The 16051-nt window shown below is 39.0% G+C and overlaps 1 protein-coding gene across 1 annotated transcript in view; it reads right to left on the reverse strand.

Moving 5' to 3' along the window:
- The window catches only part of HMCN1 (hemicentin 1), a 202018-nt gene that overhangs the window by 133501 nt on the left and 52466 nt on the right, over positions 1 to 16051 (reverse strand). The window contains exons 5-9 of the mRNA XM_074152276.1: positions 15572 to 15743; positions 13490 to 13596; positions 5203 to 5323; positions 4356 to 4619; positions 3941 to 4085 (exon numbers count right to left, since the gene is read on the reverse strand). Of these exons, the coding sequence (XP_074008377.1) occupies positions 3941 to 4085; positions 4356 to 4619; positions 5203 to 5323; positions 13490 to 13596; positions 15572 to 15743 (809 nt within the window). The remainder of the gene's footprint in view (positions 1 to 3940; positions 4086 to 4355; positions 4620 to 5202; positions 5324 to 13489; positions 13597 to 15571; positions 15744 to 16051) is intronic.

Consider the following 16051-nt stretch of genomic DNA (forward strand, 5'->3'; position numbering starts at 1 on the left):
CACTCAGCTGCTCGTACTCCCTTTGTTATATATACTACTTGAGAATATACATTTCCTTAATATCGACAAGTTTCTATGTAGAACCAATATGCAGTACCAAACCTGTGGCTCTCAGTAGCAAGGGTAACAAGGGTTCATCCTCCCAGCATGAGCTTCTCAAATTCCCAGCTACAGAGAGGGGCTGTACGTAAAGGAGACCCCATCCTTTACCAGATATAATCTACTTTCCCCCTCTGTATGCAAATCTACTATTAGATTCATATAGTGGAGAGGGCAGCATCTGCCCTGCTACATGATGACTACATCCAGGTAGCTCACTTTCTACCTTTTAAACTGCAGGGTCTACCTCTATCCCAAACAATTACAGTCCAGCAAAATGTGAAATATGTCATAAAGATGACTCCTGCTGTGCCAGAACTGATGACCAGCAATAACTATGATAATCCAATATTTTGCACATTGATTGCCTAGCCATACAAAACAGCACAATAGAGATAAAGACAGAATTGATGGATTCAAGACTGAAAACATAGGGTGGGGCACAGAAGAGATGTGAGCAAGATAACGTAACCGGAATCCAGAGAAATACTTGGTAATTTTTCTATAAATCCAGCAAGGGCAAAGCTGACCAGCAATAATACCACGTACCTACTGCATGCAATGTTAAAGTCAAGAAGAGAATTAAAGCATAACTACATTGACTGGTAGATGTGCTTAAAAACAAACACTCTTACAGCTTCTCAAAATTCAAAACTACATTTTGTGCAAGAGACACACAGATGATGACATAAATGAGCAAAACAGTGGTTCTTCTGCAGTGTCCCAGTGTTCCCTCTGGCCTGTTGCTATGGGATATAAACAAAACTGATGAGCGCTAAAATATCCGTGATAGCTTTGGCAAGTAATTGCCACGTTATGGGAAAACACTAAATTATAAATTCCTTTGTTTGTTGGAATAGATTGATTTATCAACCCCTAAAGAATATAGAAAGGACAAAAGAAAGATTTGGAATAAGCGTGGAAGTTCAATACTGTAACACCACAAGACAGACATTCTAATTATAATCACAAATGAAAACAGTATAAAGTGACCTTAAATGGCTTTCTACTTATTCTCTCTTATTTCATACCTATTCTAGATAACTTACTATATCATATATCAAATCTATGACATTTTACAGGGCAATGCTGGCAAATGGAAATGGCAGTAACTGCCAACACTAAAGAATAAGATAGTGTTTCTTCCAAGTAAAAAGTGAGAAACTTCTCTTTTTCATGGAAAGTATGTTAAAAGTGAAGTTACACAATCCTATTCTTCTTCATTCCTGACTTTTGCTATACACCAGATGTGGAACATGGAAACCTTGAGAATGGAAGCATAAAAGGAAATGTGTCCAGAGTGGAAAAGCTTGGCAAACAGACCTGCAGTAGGCTATTAGAAAAAAATAAATACGACAACGGCAGCAATGAATAATACACACCTCGAGGCATCTGCTGCATACTTTGGCACTGACTCGAAGAAGCAGTAACCACACATAACTCTTTGCAACATGTGTTACTGGGATAACTCAGCACCTTTCAGCATCAAGTAATTTATTTACCCAAATCATTTTACAATGTATGTAATTTGCTGATTAAACCCCTTATTTAGTCAGTTTGGAAAATAAAAATATACTCCCTTAGCCGATTTGCAAAACCTAAAGACCAAATCACATCCTGGTTACTAGTTACTGTAGAAACACTGGCAGAGAGCACAGTGTTGTACCTAACCTCACCTCTTGGTCACCATAAACCACCACACTCTGTACCACATTTTCACTCAGGAAGCTGCCAGCAGCAGGCTGTGGCTGACACGAATGAACTCAAATCTAAGATTCACTCATATCGCGCTCGTTAATACATATTTTTGAGGGACATATTCTGCATGGTTTAGCAAATCAGATACTAGACTTGACTAACAGCCACAAACACCATCTGGTTCAGAGTGACTTTTTTTATTATTTCAATTAACTAAACGGATTGCCTTTCTTGTCAGAATTTCACACGTTATTTTTGCTGATTCTGCCCTTTGCGGAGCTGCTGGGATCTGCCATTTTTAATAGAGAATGTATTTTAAAGACACATTAGTGCTCAGCTGCCACTGATTTCCCACTGGAATGAGGTACTTAACTACTGGTCTTGGTCTCCTAAATCTGACTTGTCAGAAATGCACTAAGATGTTAATCAAAATCCACATTTTCTTACTAGACCACCACAGGATGCAGAAATCTAGAAAACCAAAATTGTTGCAATTTCAGAGAAATTTCTTTTTCATACACATTACTCATGTAAAATGAGGAATGATTATTACAGCTGAAAGTACCTCTGGAATCAAACTAAAAAAAATTTTTCAAAGTACATTCCCTTCAAGAACGTCTAACCTATATTCATTCTAATGGTACTTCCATACAGACAACTGTCATGCTAAAACTATAATATTCAACTTATAAGCCATTTAATTTCCAAATAATTATTAGAAAAAAAAATTGAGTAGATGACATTTTGTCACCAAAATCCCAGAAGAGTTCAAGGCCAGGCTGGATGGAGCTTTGAGCAACCTGGTCTAGTGGGAGGTGTCCCTGCCCATAGCAGGGGGGTTGGAACTCGATGATCTTTAAGGTCCCTTCCAACCCAAACTATTCTATGATTCTATGAAAATAAAACTCATTCAATAAGTCATTCAATGCAGAGCAATAACACAGGTCAAATCTGCATTAAACTAGTAAGCTGAAGAAATCCCGTATGGAACTTCACTACTAATACAATGCAGACAAACAAAATGAAATTAGATCCTATTTAAACTATGATCAATAATATTTAACTTGAGATATATTTTATTAAATTAACTTGGATGATCCGTTCGTTCACCTGGTCTGTAATACAAAAATGAAAAATGCAGCCCAATCATAAAGGTGCTGGATATGTGCAAAGCAAGGAGTAGCAGTGTGTGGTTTGATAACTAAAGAATGGAAAAAATTACACAGCTGCTAAAATATGTGCCAAGGTTGACTAAGTGTAAATAGCACCTCATTAAAAAGAAAGGGAGGGGAAAAAAAATAAAAAGAGCTGCAGCATTTCACACTGCCAACAGTGTACAAGGGAGCTTCAGGATTTATTTATTTTGCTAGTCATGTACCTGCCATTCAATGCTAGAACTTAGCCTTCAATCCTCTCCTGAAGTGCTTCAGGCTTTACAAGAGGCTAACAGAGGTTCCTGACACTGTTTTCTAGGACATACTTCCCTTTTGTTTTGAACTACCAGAATTAAAAGATGGACTTTACGAGGATTTAAATTCAATCATAATTTTTTTTTATTCTTATCTCATTCTACAGAGAAAGAACATGCAATCAATTTTCTATACAGAAATCTGAATAGCTTTCTGGTATATTCAGTATAAATTTTCCAATTTTGAGAGATTCTCCAAAGAGGAAAATTTTCTAGGGCAGGTCATAGGACGTACTTCCAGGGCATCCATGAAAGGCCATTAAAAATAAAGCAAATTAATGTACATTCCACAATCATCTATGTATCATTGGGGAGGGTGTTCCAGAAAAAAAGCTAAACATCTACTTTATATAACTTTTAAAAATACAAATTAAAAGCATTTGCCTTCTAGACATTTAGACCCAGTTTATCATAATTTAAGAGCACACATTTAAGGGGGATTTTTGCTAGAACCATATAACCTCAACATCTATACAGAGTGTACACCCTCCTCAAACATGCATATATATATATACATATAAAATAATCTTTCCATATAATATAGTGTCCCTAATGAATATCACCAAAATGACAGAATGAAAATAACAGGATATAAGCAGTATAATATTAAATAATAATTAGAAGTCATAGGGTATAACTAAAACAATATTGGGAAAAAAAAAAGTCACTACTTACTTGAAGAACTGATCCACTCCTAGTTTTACTCCATTTTTAGTAAAACGCTGAGTAAAAGGTATAAGACTTTCTACATGGCAAGGAACAGACCCTGGCTGTAAGTAATATCCTGGAGTCTTGGTGGGCATTGTAACTTTTGGAGCATCTGAAGAAAGGAAATATCACCCAAAAGATTACTACCAGCTGCTAACACGTATCCTATTTTTTCCTTTTTAATAAAAAAAAAAATTCAATTTCTGATAAAATTATGCTTAGCAGATAATAACATTAACTTCTCCATCACAATCTAGAGATAGAACTTCGGAAGGAAACAGCACAGAAAGTACTTGTGTAAGTTCGAAAAAGATATTAGATACCAATTTTAACTGATTCAGATATGAGAAATGTACATTCAATTCAAGTTAAAATCTCTTACCAGGAGTGATACTAGAAAATGAAACACTTGAAACTCTCTGAAAAAGATAATCATCCTTGTCATAGCCCGTTATTTTAACAAAAAAAGCTTCATCTGGTGGAACGAAGTCAGAAATATTCCAGAGTCCATAGGGCTTTCTGTCAGGATAGTATTTCACAGGCAAGGTCTTAAGAAGTTCCCCTGTAATACTCAGAAGTTCCAGTCGGTCTACTCTAGCTGGAAGAAAGATCCCTGTGGTATTTAGCAGCACGAAGGTAGGAATCCCTAGGAAAACAGAAACATGCTATTTTAAGTTCCAAAAAAAAAAAAGAGGTAATTAGAAAAGGAAAGGTTAAATTCCATATGTATGGCCCACGACCCCATGAATGCACCATTCAGTTTCAACCCTCACTTACTAAGCAGCAAAAAACTAACTAACTAAATTGCACTAAGCTATGCACTGCTTATTAGCTGTCAGGAGACACAGCACTGATTAGGGTTTAAATTACTGATTTCCAACTGGCATTTCAGAAATAGCAGCCTTTGTATTAACTCCTCACCATGCCCCAGAGCCAAAGGCTTTTTCTGAAGCTCCAAAAGTAACAGAAACAGAGTTGCAATTTTGAAGCATTTCGTAGCTAAAGATATCTGGATTTATGTGATGAAAAAAACAAGTTAATACAAAAAAATACCACAGTATGATAAAACAGGAACACTGGCTATTCTCACATGTTCAAGGCTCAAGAATCAAGGAACAGTGGCCCCAGATTTATCACAAAGTTCACCAGAGAGATCATCATAGAGTTCTACTTGATTTTGTGGGCCCAGAAAGGGTTATTGTTTAGCATGGAATAAAATGGAAACGAACCTTGCACTGGTCTGCTGGATGTTTTTTTAAAATCTAATGTTGCCTTCCTGGAAAAGCCAGCTCGGAAGTCAATAGTGCTGAGACCTGTGATCCGCACAGAGTGCCTTCCACTGCTCGAGGTCTGAAAAAGCAACGGAGCGAAAGACCGTGTGAATAACTACCATTTCAGGAATTGCAACATCTCCCATCTGTCCACTGAGTTCAGTAGACAGACTTCAGCTTTCATTGAAAAATAAGACAGAAAAGAGGCTTATGACAAACGTTGTAAGTAAAAACGGCTTTAATAAAGCTTTACTTTTGAATACTAGACCCTACAATTGTAGCATCAGCAAAAAGAGCTAATTTGTCTCAGAGGTAAATCACAACGCAAACACACGAGAAAAACAACTACTTGTCACATGCTAGTGACTGGCATGCTGGTAATGGGAGACTGCCTGGAAGTTAGGATTTTGCCATTATAAAGTATATTATAAAATAGTACATGAAACACAAGACAACAGGGAAAACATTTTTTGCTGATAATATATATAGGCAACTTACTTCAAGTGTTACAATTTATCTTATTTTATTATATATTAATAAGTTCCCTTTTTAAATATACATAAACTAATTTTACCCATGAGGCATATGTAAACATCACTGAATTAGAAATAAATCTCACCAGGGACATCAAGGGCAACAAGAAAAAAATCTATAAGTACGTCAGGGATAAAGGCAAGACTAGGGAAGACATAGGCCGTCTCCAGAGGGAAACAGGAGACCTGGTCACCCAGGATATGGAGAAGGCTGAAACACTAAATGACTTTTTCACCTTGATCTTCACCGGGGAGGGCTCCAACCACACTGCCCAAGTCGCAGAAGGCAAAAAGAGGGGCTATGAGAATGAAAAACTGCCCACTGTAGGAGAAGATCAGGTTTGAGACCATCTAAGGAGCCTGATGGTACATGGGTCTGTGGGACCTCATGAAATCGATCCACAAGTCCTGAGGGAGCTTGTGGATGAAGTTGCTAAGCCGCTCTCCATTATATTTGAAAAGTCATGGCAGTCTGGTGAAGTTCCCACTGACTGGAAAAGGGGAAACATAACCCCCATTTTCAAAAAGGGAAAAAAGGAAGACCCAGGGAACTACAGGCCGGTCAGTCTCACCTCTGTGCCTGGCAAGATCATGGAGCAGATCATCCTGGAATCTCTACTAAGGCACATGGAAAATAAGGAGGTGATTGGTGACAGCCAACATGGCTTCACCAAGGGCAAGTCATGCCTGACAAATCTGGTGGCCTTCTAAGATGGTGCTACAGTATGGGTTATGCAAACCATTTGACACTGTCCCACATGACATTCTGGTCTCTAAATTGGACAGACACGGATTTGATGGATGGACCAGTCAGTGGATAAGGAATTGGCTGGATGGCTGCACTCAAAGGGTTGCAGTCAATGGCTCAATGTCCAAGTGCAAACCAGTAACGAGTGGAGTTCCTCAGGGGTCGGTACTGGGACCAGTGCAGTTTAACATCTTTATCGGAGACATGGACAGTGGGATTGAGTGCACCCTCAGCAAGTTTGCCAACACCACCAAGATGTGTAGTGCAGCTGACATACTGGAGGGAAGGGATGCCATCCAGAGGGACCTGGACAGGCTGGAGAGGTGGGCCAATGCAAACCTCATGAAGTTCAACCAAGCCAAGTAGAAGGTCCTGCACATGGGTCAGGGCAATCCCAAGCACAAATACAGGTTGGGCAAAGAATGGCTGGAGAGCGGCCCTGAGGAGAAGGACTTGGGAGTGTTGGCGGATGAGAAGCTAAACATGAGCTGGCAATGTGCGCTGGCAGCCTAGAAAGCCAACTGCATCCTGAGCTGCAGCAAAAGAAGCGTGGCCAGCAGGTTGAGGGAAGTGATTTTGCCCCTCTACTCTGTTTTGGTGAGACACCAGGACATGGACCTGCTGGAAAGGGTCCAGACAAGGGCCCCAAAAATGACGTGGGCTGGATCAGCCCTCCTCTGAGGACAGGCTGAGAGATTTGGGGTTGTTCAGCCTGGAGAAGAAAAGGGTCTCCGAGAGATCTTATAGCAGACTTCCAGTACCTGTAGAGGGCCTACAGGAGACATGGGGAGTGACTCTTTATCAGTGAGTGTAATGATAGAATGAGGGGTAACAGTTTTAAACTGAAAGAGAGGAGATTAAGATTAGATATTAGGAAGAAATTCTTTCCTGTGAGGGTGGTGAGGCACTGGAACAGGCTGCCCAGAGAAGTTGTGGATGCCCCATCCCTGAAGGTGTTCAAGGCCAGGCTGGATGGGGCTTTGAGCAACCTGGTCTATTGGGAGGTGTCCCTGCCCATGGCAGGGGGGTTGGAACTACATGGTCTTTAAGGTCCATTCCAACTCGAAGCATTCTGTGATTCTATGATCATAGGCACTGCATATCATGAAACAAGTGGCAAGTACAGATGAACCTCAATCAATACTATATATAGAAGGATCTTCTCTTTGCCTGTCAAGGGAGTAGACTTTTACAAACAATGACAAACACATGGACAATTTCAACCACAACAGCAGGAAAAAATAAAAGATTCAAAAGACTATGAAGAATGGTATCTAAGCTATATACTATCCAAGCCAAGAGAAAGTCCGCAGTTAGTAGAACCTACTCTGAGTTTTTGTTTAGGGAGACAAGATAGCACACAAGACTTGCAATGTGAAAGAAAATCAGTACTGAAATGAAGTCATTCCACTGAGCTTTTTCTATTTGGAGGGTATAATCTGATCCATTCTCAAATACATAATTCCTTCAGTTTAGTAACTACCTCTGATGCAGCTGCATGTGCATATTAAATTAGACAGTTGTTTCTTATAACTAACTGCCTAGGGACAGCCATTTAGACACTATGACAAATTGATGTCTATCTGATTAAAACAACCTCTATTTGCTTCTATTTGGTTAGCCTTTCACCTCAGAAAAATCACTATTAAAGCCTTTTTTATATAAACCAGCTGTTAACAATACAAAGAAATATTTAAGTGTGCCAAATAACTCATGTTATCAAGCATTAATTGGCAGTTAAAATTTCATTAGACAAACTCAGTGACAAAGTTTCCTTTTTATAGCTTTATGCATCTGTATAAGGAATTTATGGTGTAAATAAAATATATAAAAAAAAACTTTGTGAAAAGTTTAAAGTAAACTCTTCAGTCACAGTCTTAAAAATCTTAGTGCAACCAAAACAAGCCAGTGACTAAAGCCGAGTAAGCAGTCCATAGAAAAATACACTGAGAAATTATTTCTCTTTGAATTATTCAGACCTTTGGATATTTGTGAATTTTTAAGGCTAGAATAACCTTACAAAAGTTTACCATTTACTAGTAACAATAAACGTAACTGTCATTGTCATGCCAAAGTATTGCTTTCCAATTAGTAGCTTTGTCAAGTCTCTTTTCATTATTTGTACTTTAACATGGATCACTGGTATCGTACATTAATGCTTCTCCTCCCGGACTGGGCAAGCACGATAAAAAGAGCAAACGTATTTGTCACAGACGTCAGGAAAAAATGCTTTCCTGTCTTGCAAACAACGAAGAATCAAATTGCCCAAGATGCATGTATCTATAAACACATGTATGAAAAAACACACAGGTTTCTGTAAAGCAAACTCTTTATTTTCACACAACAGAAAAAACAAGCTATAATGGCTAAATAAATTTTTAATTGCACAATTATGTTTATACATTTATATTTACAGTGATGGAGATACACAGCTGAAATGGGCTTTAAGGAATGTGCTTATTCAGTAGAAATCACTCTATACTGGTTTGTCACTACACTCCAGTGAACCAGCTGCATTTGGCTATAGGGGTGTAAGGGAGTAACAACAGCAGCAGTCATTAAAGACCTGTCACCATCACAAGAACAGTCAAATTTTGCTGCTGATTTCTCATTGCTTTTCCTCTCCTTTTCTCAACGTGGCAGTTGATCTTTTACTCTAAGCACCGGGGAAGTTTTTGGGGCATTGCTTAGCTGAAAAAGCTATGGCCTACTGATTAACAACAGAACACCACCAGAGCAGCTGGTGGCTTCTCAACTCCTGCCTCTTCTCCACTGACTCGCCTCCATCACTTGCCTTTTCAATGCAAGGCCTTTAAGGAGTAATTAGATCCAACTGCCTTCTAATGCTGCTGTCCTGGAACTTGCAGATAACTGTTATTTGCAAGCTGTCAGATACCTGCCAAACTGCTCCAAAGAAATCTTTTAAGAGGAGTCCATAAGACAGGTCTTTGTGGGAGGGATTTGACAAGAGGAAATGGCCTCAAGTTGCACCAGGGGAGGTTCACATTGGACATTAGGAAAAATGTTTACACTGAAAGGGTTATTGCACATTGGAATGGGCTGCCCAGGGAAGTGGTTGAGGCACCATCCCTGGAGGTATTTAAAAGATGGGTAGATGTAGTGCTTAGTGACATGGTTCAATGATGGTTTTTATCAGAGTTAGACTAGATGATCTGAGAGGTCCCTCCCAACCTAGACAACTCTATGATTCTATGAAAAGCAGACTGATGCTCCCTCTTCTATTAAACAAGTAAGACTTCCTATTGAGGTCCATCTCTAGGTATCTCAACAGTAGGACCGGCAGATAAATTTAGTCTCACAGCTAGCTCTGAGGTGCAGAAAACACATGCAACAGCAGGACCACCTTTGTGAAGGCTTCCTTCTGCACAAAACCTGTACTGTTCACTGATACCCAACGGAGAGAGTAGCCACATACTCATCTCATGTCATCGATCTTTGAATAGACTCCTGTCACCTTGCCAACTAAGAGTACTACAGCAGACCTGGAAGGAAAACTTATTTATAAAATACACATACATGCACAGACTTGATGTCCTCATACTGAAGTACCTGAAGGCAACTGGAGGCCTCCTTCAGCACAGGAGGCAACTGGATTGCACACTGTGCATGCTGTGTTACTCAAACCTACAATTTAAAGACTTCAATGAGCACTGAAACTGCACTAACACTTGATTGTGGATTAAGGTGGGATCTTCTTAGACTGATCATTCTCCAGTTGGTTTAGTAGTAGCTAATACTGTTTAGCTGACTGTGATTTGTTATACTAAAATGATAACTTTTTGCACTTCCGGTGACAAGTACTCTTTGCACAAACCTAATTACGACCTGTTTTGTCATGAAAGTTAAAGTAATTGAAATATTTCAACAATATTCAAAACAATTTTTCTTCCTTTTTTGTTTTTTTAAACCCACAATACATAAATTTAAATGTTTTAATCTCCACAGAATTGGAGACAGCATTATGCTGAGCTTAGAAAACACAAAAGACTTTAAAACCCTCACTTGCAGGAGCAGCCTGATGCTTTGGCCGGGGCTGGTTTGCATCTTAGCTCATGGCCTCATTCCAGCTGAGCCCCTTGGCAGCTTGCACCACGCTGAGTGCCAGCCTCGGATTTAGGGGAGTTTATTAGCTCTGAAGTGTGTTACATGTTGAGCCTGTAAGAGCGGTAAGCTCCTCTCTCAGCACTTCCTGGGATCCAGAAATTTGGGGAACACAGTGCAGGCAATACACAAGTGGTTCCACATGGCTCAGCTCACAACCAAAAAGGCCTTGGCTTAGTAACAGCCCTGCAGGGCCAGGGGGAAATCACACACGGCTTTTGCTTTTTCCGCGCTCTATTTCTCTGTGTTGCAGACGTTTACTAGACTGCATGCTTCACCTAAGAGACTCCAACAAGCAAGAGTTGAATACTAAGGCAGTGACTGCAGGAAAACTTCTCTCAGTACCCGATATGTCTGATGTAATTAAGCAATTTTTAATTTTTTTTTTTTTTTTTTTAAACAAATCACCAAGGTGTCTCTGTACCAGGTTTTTCATCATTCCTGGTCCTGGAAACACAGACAGACATTCAAAGAAGTCTCCATAGAGCTGCTGAGCTCAACATGCTTTACTAGTTCCAGTTCTGCAGCAGTATCAATAGTTTCCTACAGTGCTGTATGTGAATTAATAATCCTTTTCAAACTACTGCCACGCTTACGGCACAGACATGCATCCATTCAGCACACCTCATTGTGAGCTTGACTATAAAGGTATCTTACACGGGTGACTTCCCCTCCAAAAATGACAATATAGTGTTTACTACTTTCTAGAATGTAACACTTCAGTTGGAAGGGACCTATATCAATACGATTGATTGCACATCAGCTTAGGAAAGCTGGGATCATGCTGCTTAGTCTATGTAAAGAAGGATACAATAATAAGACAAAGCATGAGTCACTTTAGGCCGCAGTTACACAACGGAACTGAGAAGGTGATGTAAAAAAACCTACAGTTCATTATACCTCCCTTCCCCTCCCGCACATACATCACAAGATGCAGCTCCCTACGAACCAGCTCAAGATACAGACTGGACTTTATTTGTCTGAAGATAATCTGTTCACAAAACACAGTTAAATAGTGCAATTTCTACATAAACCGTTAAAGGCCTTGCACAGATTTTAAAGTGTGGTCATTTGTTAGCTAACATGTTTCCAGTGTTTTGAACCAGCAGCAGCATCTAGCCATAAAAAAAAAAAACACACCATTGGGGCTGGTTCTTGAGTTCATTTAAATACTAACTTACCTGTAGTGCAATCCTTAAAGTTTTAACATTCCATTCATATTTGGTGGAATTACATCTTGAAAAGTTGATTAAAATGACATAATGAACATGTTCTAAAACAAAGTGACATGTACATTTCCCTAAGTCTATCCAAGTCCTAAGCTTCACCTTCCAGTTTACTGCATTATAGTAAGAGTGCTCTTGCTCATCCCTTTTCCCTATTATGGTTTCAGGTAAGAATTTTTTGGCCTGATATACTGTGTTAATTTGAATCTCTGTTAAATTAGGGGTTAAGGCTAGTCTAAGCAACTCACTTTCTATTCCTCATTTACACCTATTTTATACATACATTTATTCATCTATGAATGTTAAAGATTTTAGCTTCAATGGATTCAGCTCACAGCCCCCAGCAATTTTGTGTAGCAACAGGTCATAAGTGCTCTTGGAGGTTATTGCATTTACACATCTTGTTCACCATGTGCCTCACAACCATGATATGGCACTCAGGAACACACGGCCAACAGCAAACACTTCAACTAGGGCTGTGACCTAGAGAAAATCCCATAGAACCACAGCTCTAAGTGGCCCTTCCATCTCAAAGGCATGTTGTTCTTTCACTTCAGAAGTATGTTAATGTATTATATTAGGAAAAATGGATAGGATAGTTGGAAAAATTTTTACACTGAAAGGGTTATTAAGCGTTGGAATAGGCTGCCCAGGGAAGTGGTTGAGGCACCATCCCTGGAGGTATTCAAAAGACGGGTTGACATAGTGCTTAGTGACATGGTTTAGTGATGGTTTTTTATCAGTTAGGTTGATGGTTGGACTAGATGATCTTAAAGGTCCCTTCCAACCTGGACAATTCTATGATTCTATGATCATTACCTAGGAGCTGGTTGCTTGCTACAACTCTCAGAACCAGCAGGTATGACTGCCCTTCAGCTGTTTCAGTGCACACTGATCATGCTCAGTGTAAGGAGCCTTCAGCCAAACACCCATGGAACTTTCCTATAGTGGGAGCAGCAACCGCTGGCATAGGAAACTTGATCAAGGGGTTACATTAAGTTGCTACAGTCAGTTCAAAGAAGACCATTTCAGCAGAGTCTTAATTATCCTTTTCTGTTTGTTACTGCTAATCATGTTGATCTTAACTTTATAAGATTTCTAAATCCTTTAAGGTCCATTCTGTAACTGTATGTTACTAGGATAGCATTAACATGAACAAATTTACATATATACTGTAGTATTTAAATGATTTACTAATAAGGAGTTTGAATTAAATGTGTATTTATTGACTTTGTGAACCTGCTAATGAAACCTCTGGCCTCCAAAGTGCACATCATCTCCCTCTCCCGGTCCTCCAAACCTGCTCTACACAACAAAGCCCCTCTACTGAGAATATCTGCTCACTAGACTCAAAAAATTTGGTGCTCACTTCATCCTTTTTCCATCCAAAGGAAAAAGATGACTAAGGATTTGACTTACGACAGTAACATCAAATATCTTGGTAAGAATTTTATACTACTGCCTTCAGAATATGTCACAACACATAGGTCAGAAAGGGTGTTTATTATAACACAAACTCATCTATGAATATCTATAATAAATGACATAGTAAATCATTATACAATCCCCTTATAAGCTATAGGACGAGTCATATATGATTTCTGCAGTAACTTTACCTTAATTGTCCACGTTCCAGGCTCTGGATCTTTGACATTTACTACCTTTGCAGAGTTGTGGATATTTAGCAATTCATTCAGTCCTGAGCCTTTACTGATCTGCTTGCCTAAAAAAAACAAACAAAAAAAAAAAAAACAACACACAAAACAACCAGGGAGTAAACACAGCATTGTCTAAAAAAATCTAGGGAGGAAATACAATATTGTTCTTCTGTGCTGATGTATTCTTGATACTTGATTTACTCACTACTTAGTAGTAGTTAACATTTACAACAGTCAAAATTCCCTGTAATTGCCAGAATACTAAAAAGGCCCATTTATTTTCGCTCTTTTCATTCACTTGGGAAATTTAATCCAGCCTGCAACAATACAGAACTGTTGGAAATCCAGAAACTGAAAGCAAAACAAGTTCTCTTTGTAGCAAATACTGAGCTCTCTGTGAAAGGAGGCAGCACAGAAGCAACTTCCCTCAAAGAAGCTCTTAGAACAAACTTATCCTAACCTACCTGCCAGCTGCCAGCCCACTCACTCTTCCACCCTCTAGACCTATTTCAAGCAGGATAAACTCCACAAGTAAAAATACTGATAATCCATGTTCTCCTGGCAGCAGGGCATTAGCATGTGACTAAGGGTAGGATTGCATACGAGATCCTCACAGGGAATTTAGCCTGTTAGACATCGTAGACACCAATAAAAGAGTGCAAGTTTTCATACTGCACCATACCACGCTTTATACATATACCTATGCATACAAGTATATGGTTGGTTGTATGCACAAACCTATTCTCTGTACAAGTATTTTGCTCCCTCAAGGCTGACTATAAAGTACCACCAGCACTAAAAAACACATCTGGCTCACACAACACTAAAAGGAAAGGTGAAGTTGAGAATGGGATGTCCCAGTGTCAATTTTTAAGAGCTTATCAGACATGCCTCGACTAACTTCAGTGAAACTGTGTGGATTTAGATGCATGGAGCTGACCTACGAGAACGGAAAACATATAGATGGGGTCATAGCTTCAGCTAAGCCTGACAGTTGTGCCCAGGACTGTGTGTTGTCATGGTTTGATGAGACACTCTGAGCAAATTTCTTTCCTGTAAACAAAGAAGAATGCCTCAGTGGAGGACAGACCAGATTATACCGCAGGGAACTCATCCTGCGCATACAGTATTTCCAAGGTACTAAAACTTAAGCTGTACCCTTAGCCAAAAGTCATTCAGAGAATACAAAGTAAGATCTGAATTTATTTCTGGAGTGCTGCTGCAGGTTCCTAAGGCATCAACATAACAATGAACAGGAGATATGTTCAAAATATCTTCAATTACAAACTAGCATCCAACTGTCATTGTGTTCCCCGTCACACACTGTTCAGAAAGAGACGAGCACATAAGTCAGAGTTTGATTCTGAATGCTCTTAGAATCAGAATCATTTGACTTAAGATAGTAATGTCTAATATCTTCGTAAGAATTTTATACTACTGCCTTCAGAATATATCCCAATGCATAGGTCATCAAGGACATTTATTATAACACAAACTCACCTATGAATATCTATGATAAATAACTTAGTAAATCCTTATACAATTCCCTTATAAGCTATAGCACAAGTCATAACATGATTTCTGCAGTAACATCAGAATGCTCAAAGAATCCAGACCTAGGTTTACCCTTCACCACATAAAAAACAACCATCATGTATAACCCTGAAATGATGGTTCGGCGACTACATAAATACATGAAAAACAAAAGCGTCCAAAAATTTGGAATGCAAGGACAAACAGCAAGAAAGTAAGTGGATGTGAAATGAAGTGGTCAGAATAGGGAGGATTTCCAGTTTCCTCTGAGCCAAAAAAATGGAACATTGGGAACAATTTAATTATCAGAAGTGCATATATCCAAAGATCCTATATTTTAAAAATAAAATTTTAAAATATCCTGAAATCCTAATACTGGTTTTTAAAATGTGAAAGACATTTATAAAACACAAATATGGTCTTCCCTATTGGAGACAGTATTAACAATTTGTCTTTTTCATTCACTTTTTTTTTTTTTGCTATCGCAAAAGGTATGAACTACCTCACCTAATGGATCATGAATTTCAATTGCTGGTGAAGGACCACTCAAGGACACTGTAACCTCTTTCAGACTTGGATCAAAAGGGATCTGCCAAGTATTTACAGCCATGGTCAAATGGTCTGTAGACAAGAGATGCACTTTGGAGGCTTGAACTGCTTCTTCAACCCATTTCAACACCTAGAAGAGACAGTAACAGTTGTTATTATACTGTCAAAAGTATTTGCTGTTGGAATATTTTCTGCTGAAATACTGTCTCTACTGTCTTGTAGGGATTCCATGTTAACATCTATATTGTAATAGAAGATCACTCCTTTCAGTAATGATTCTATTGCCTGATGACATGCAGCTACCACATCACGCTGAGGAAGCGCCGTGGTAAAGAACTCGCCTAATACAATCACCCAATGCATCCATTTCAACAAAGATATTCTGGAGACAGCACAGACAGGATTTCAATTTGTATCAGGAGCACACAAGAGCAGAGG

The sequence above is a fragment of the Numenius arquata genome, chromosome 8, assembly GCF_964106895.1.
Source record: "Numenius arquata chromosome 8, bNumArq3.hap1.1, whole genome shotgun sequence".
Lineage (NCBI taxonomy): Eukaryota > Metazoa > Chordata > Aves > Charadriiformes > Scolopacidae > Numenius > Numenius arquata.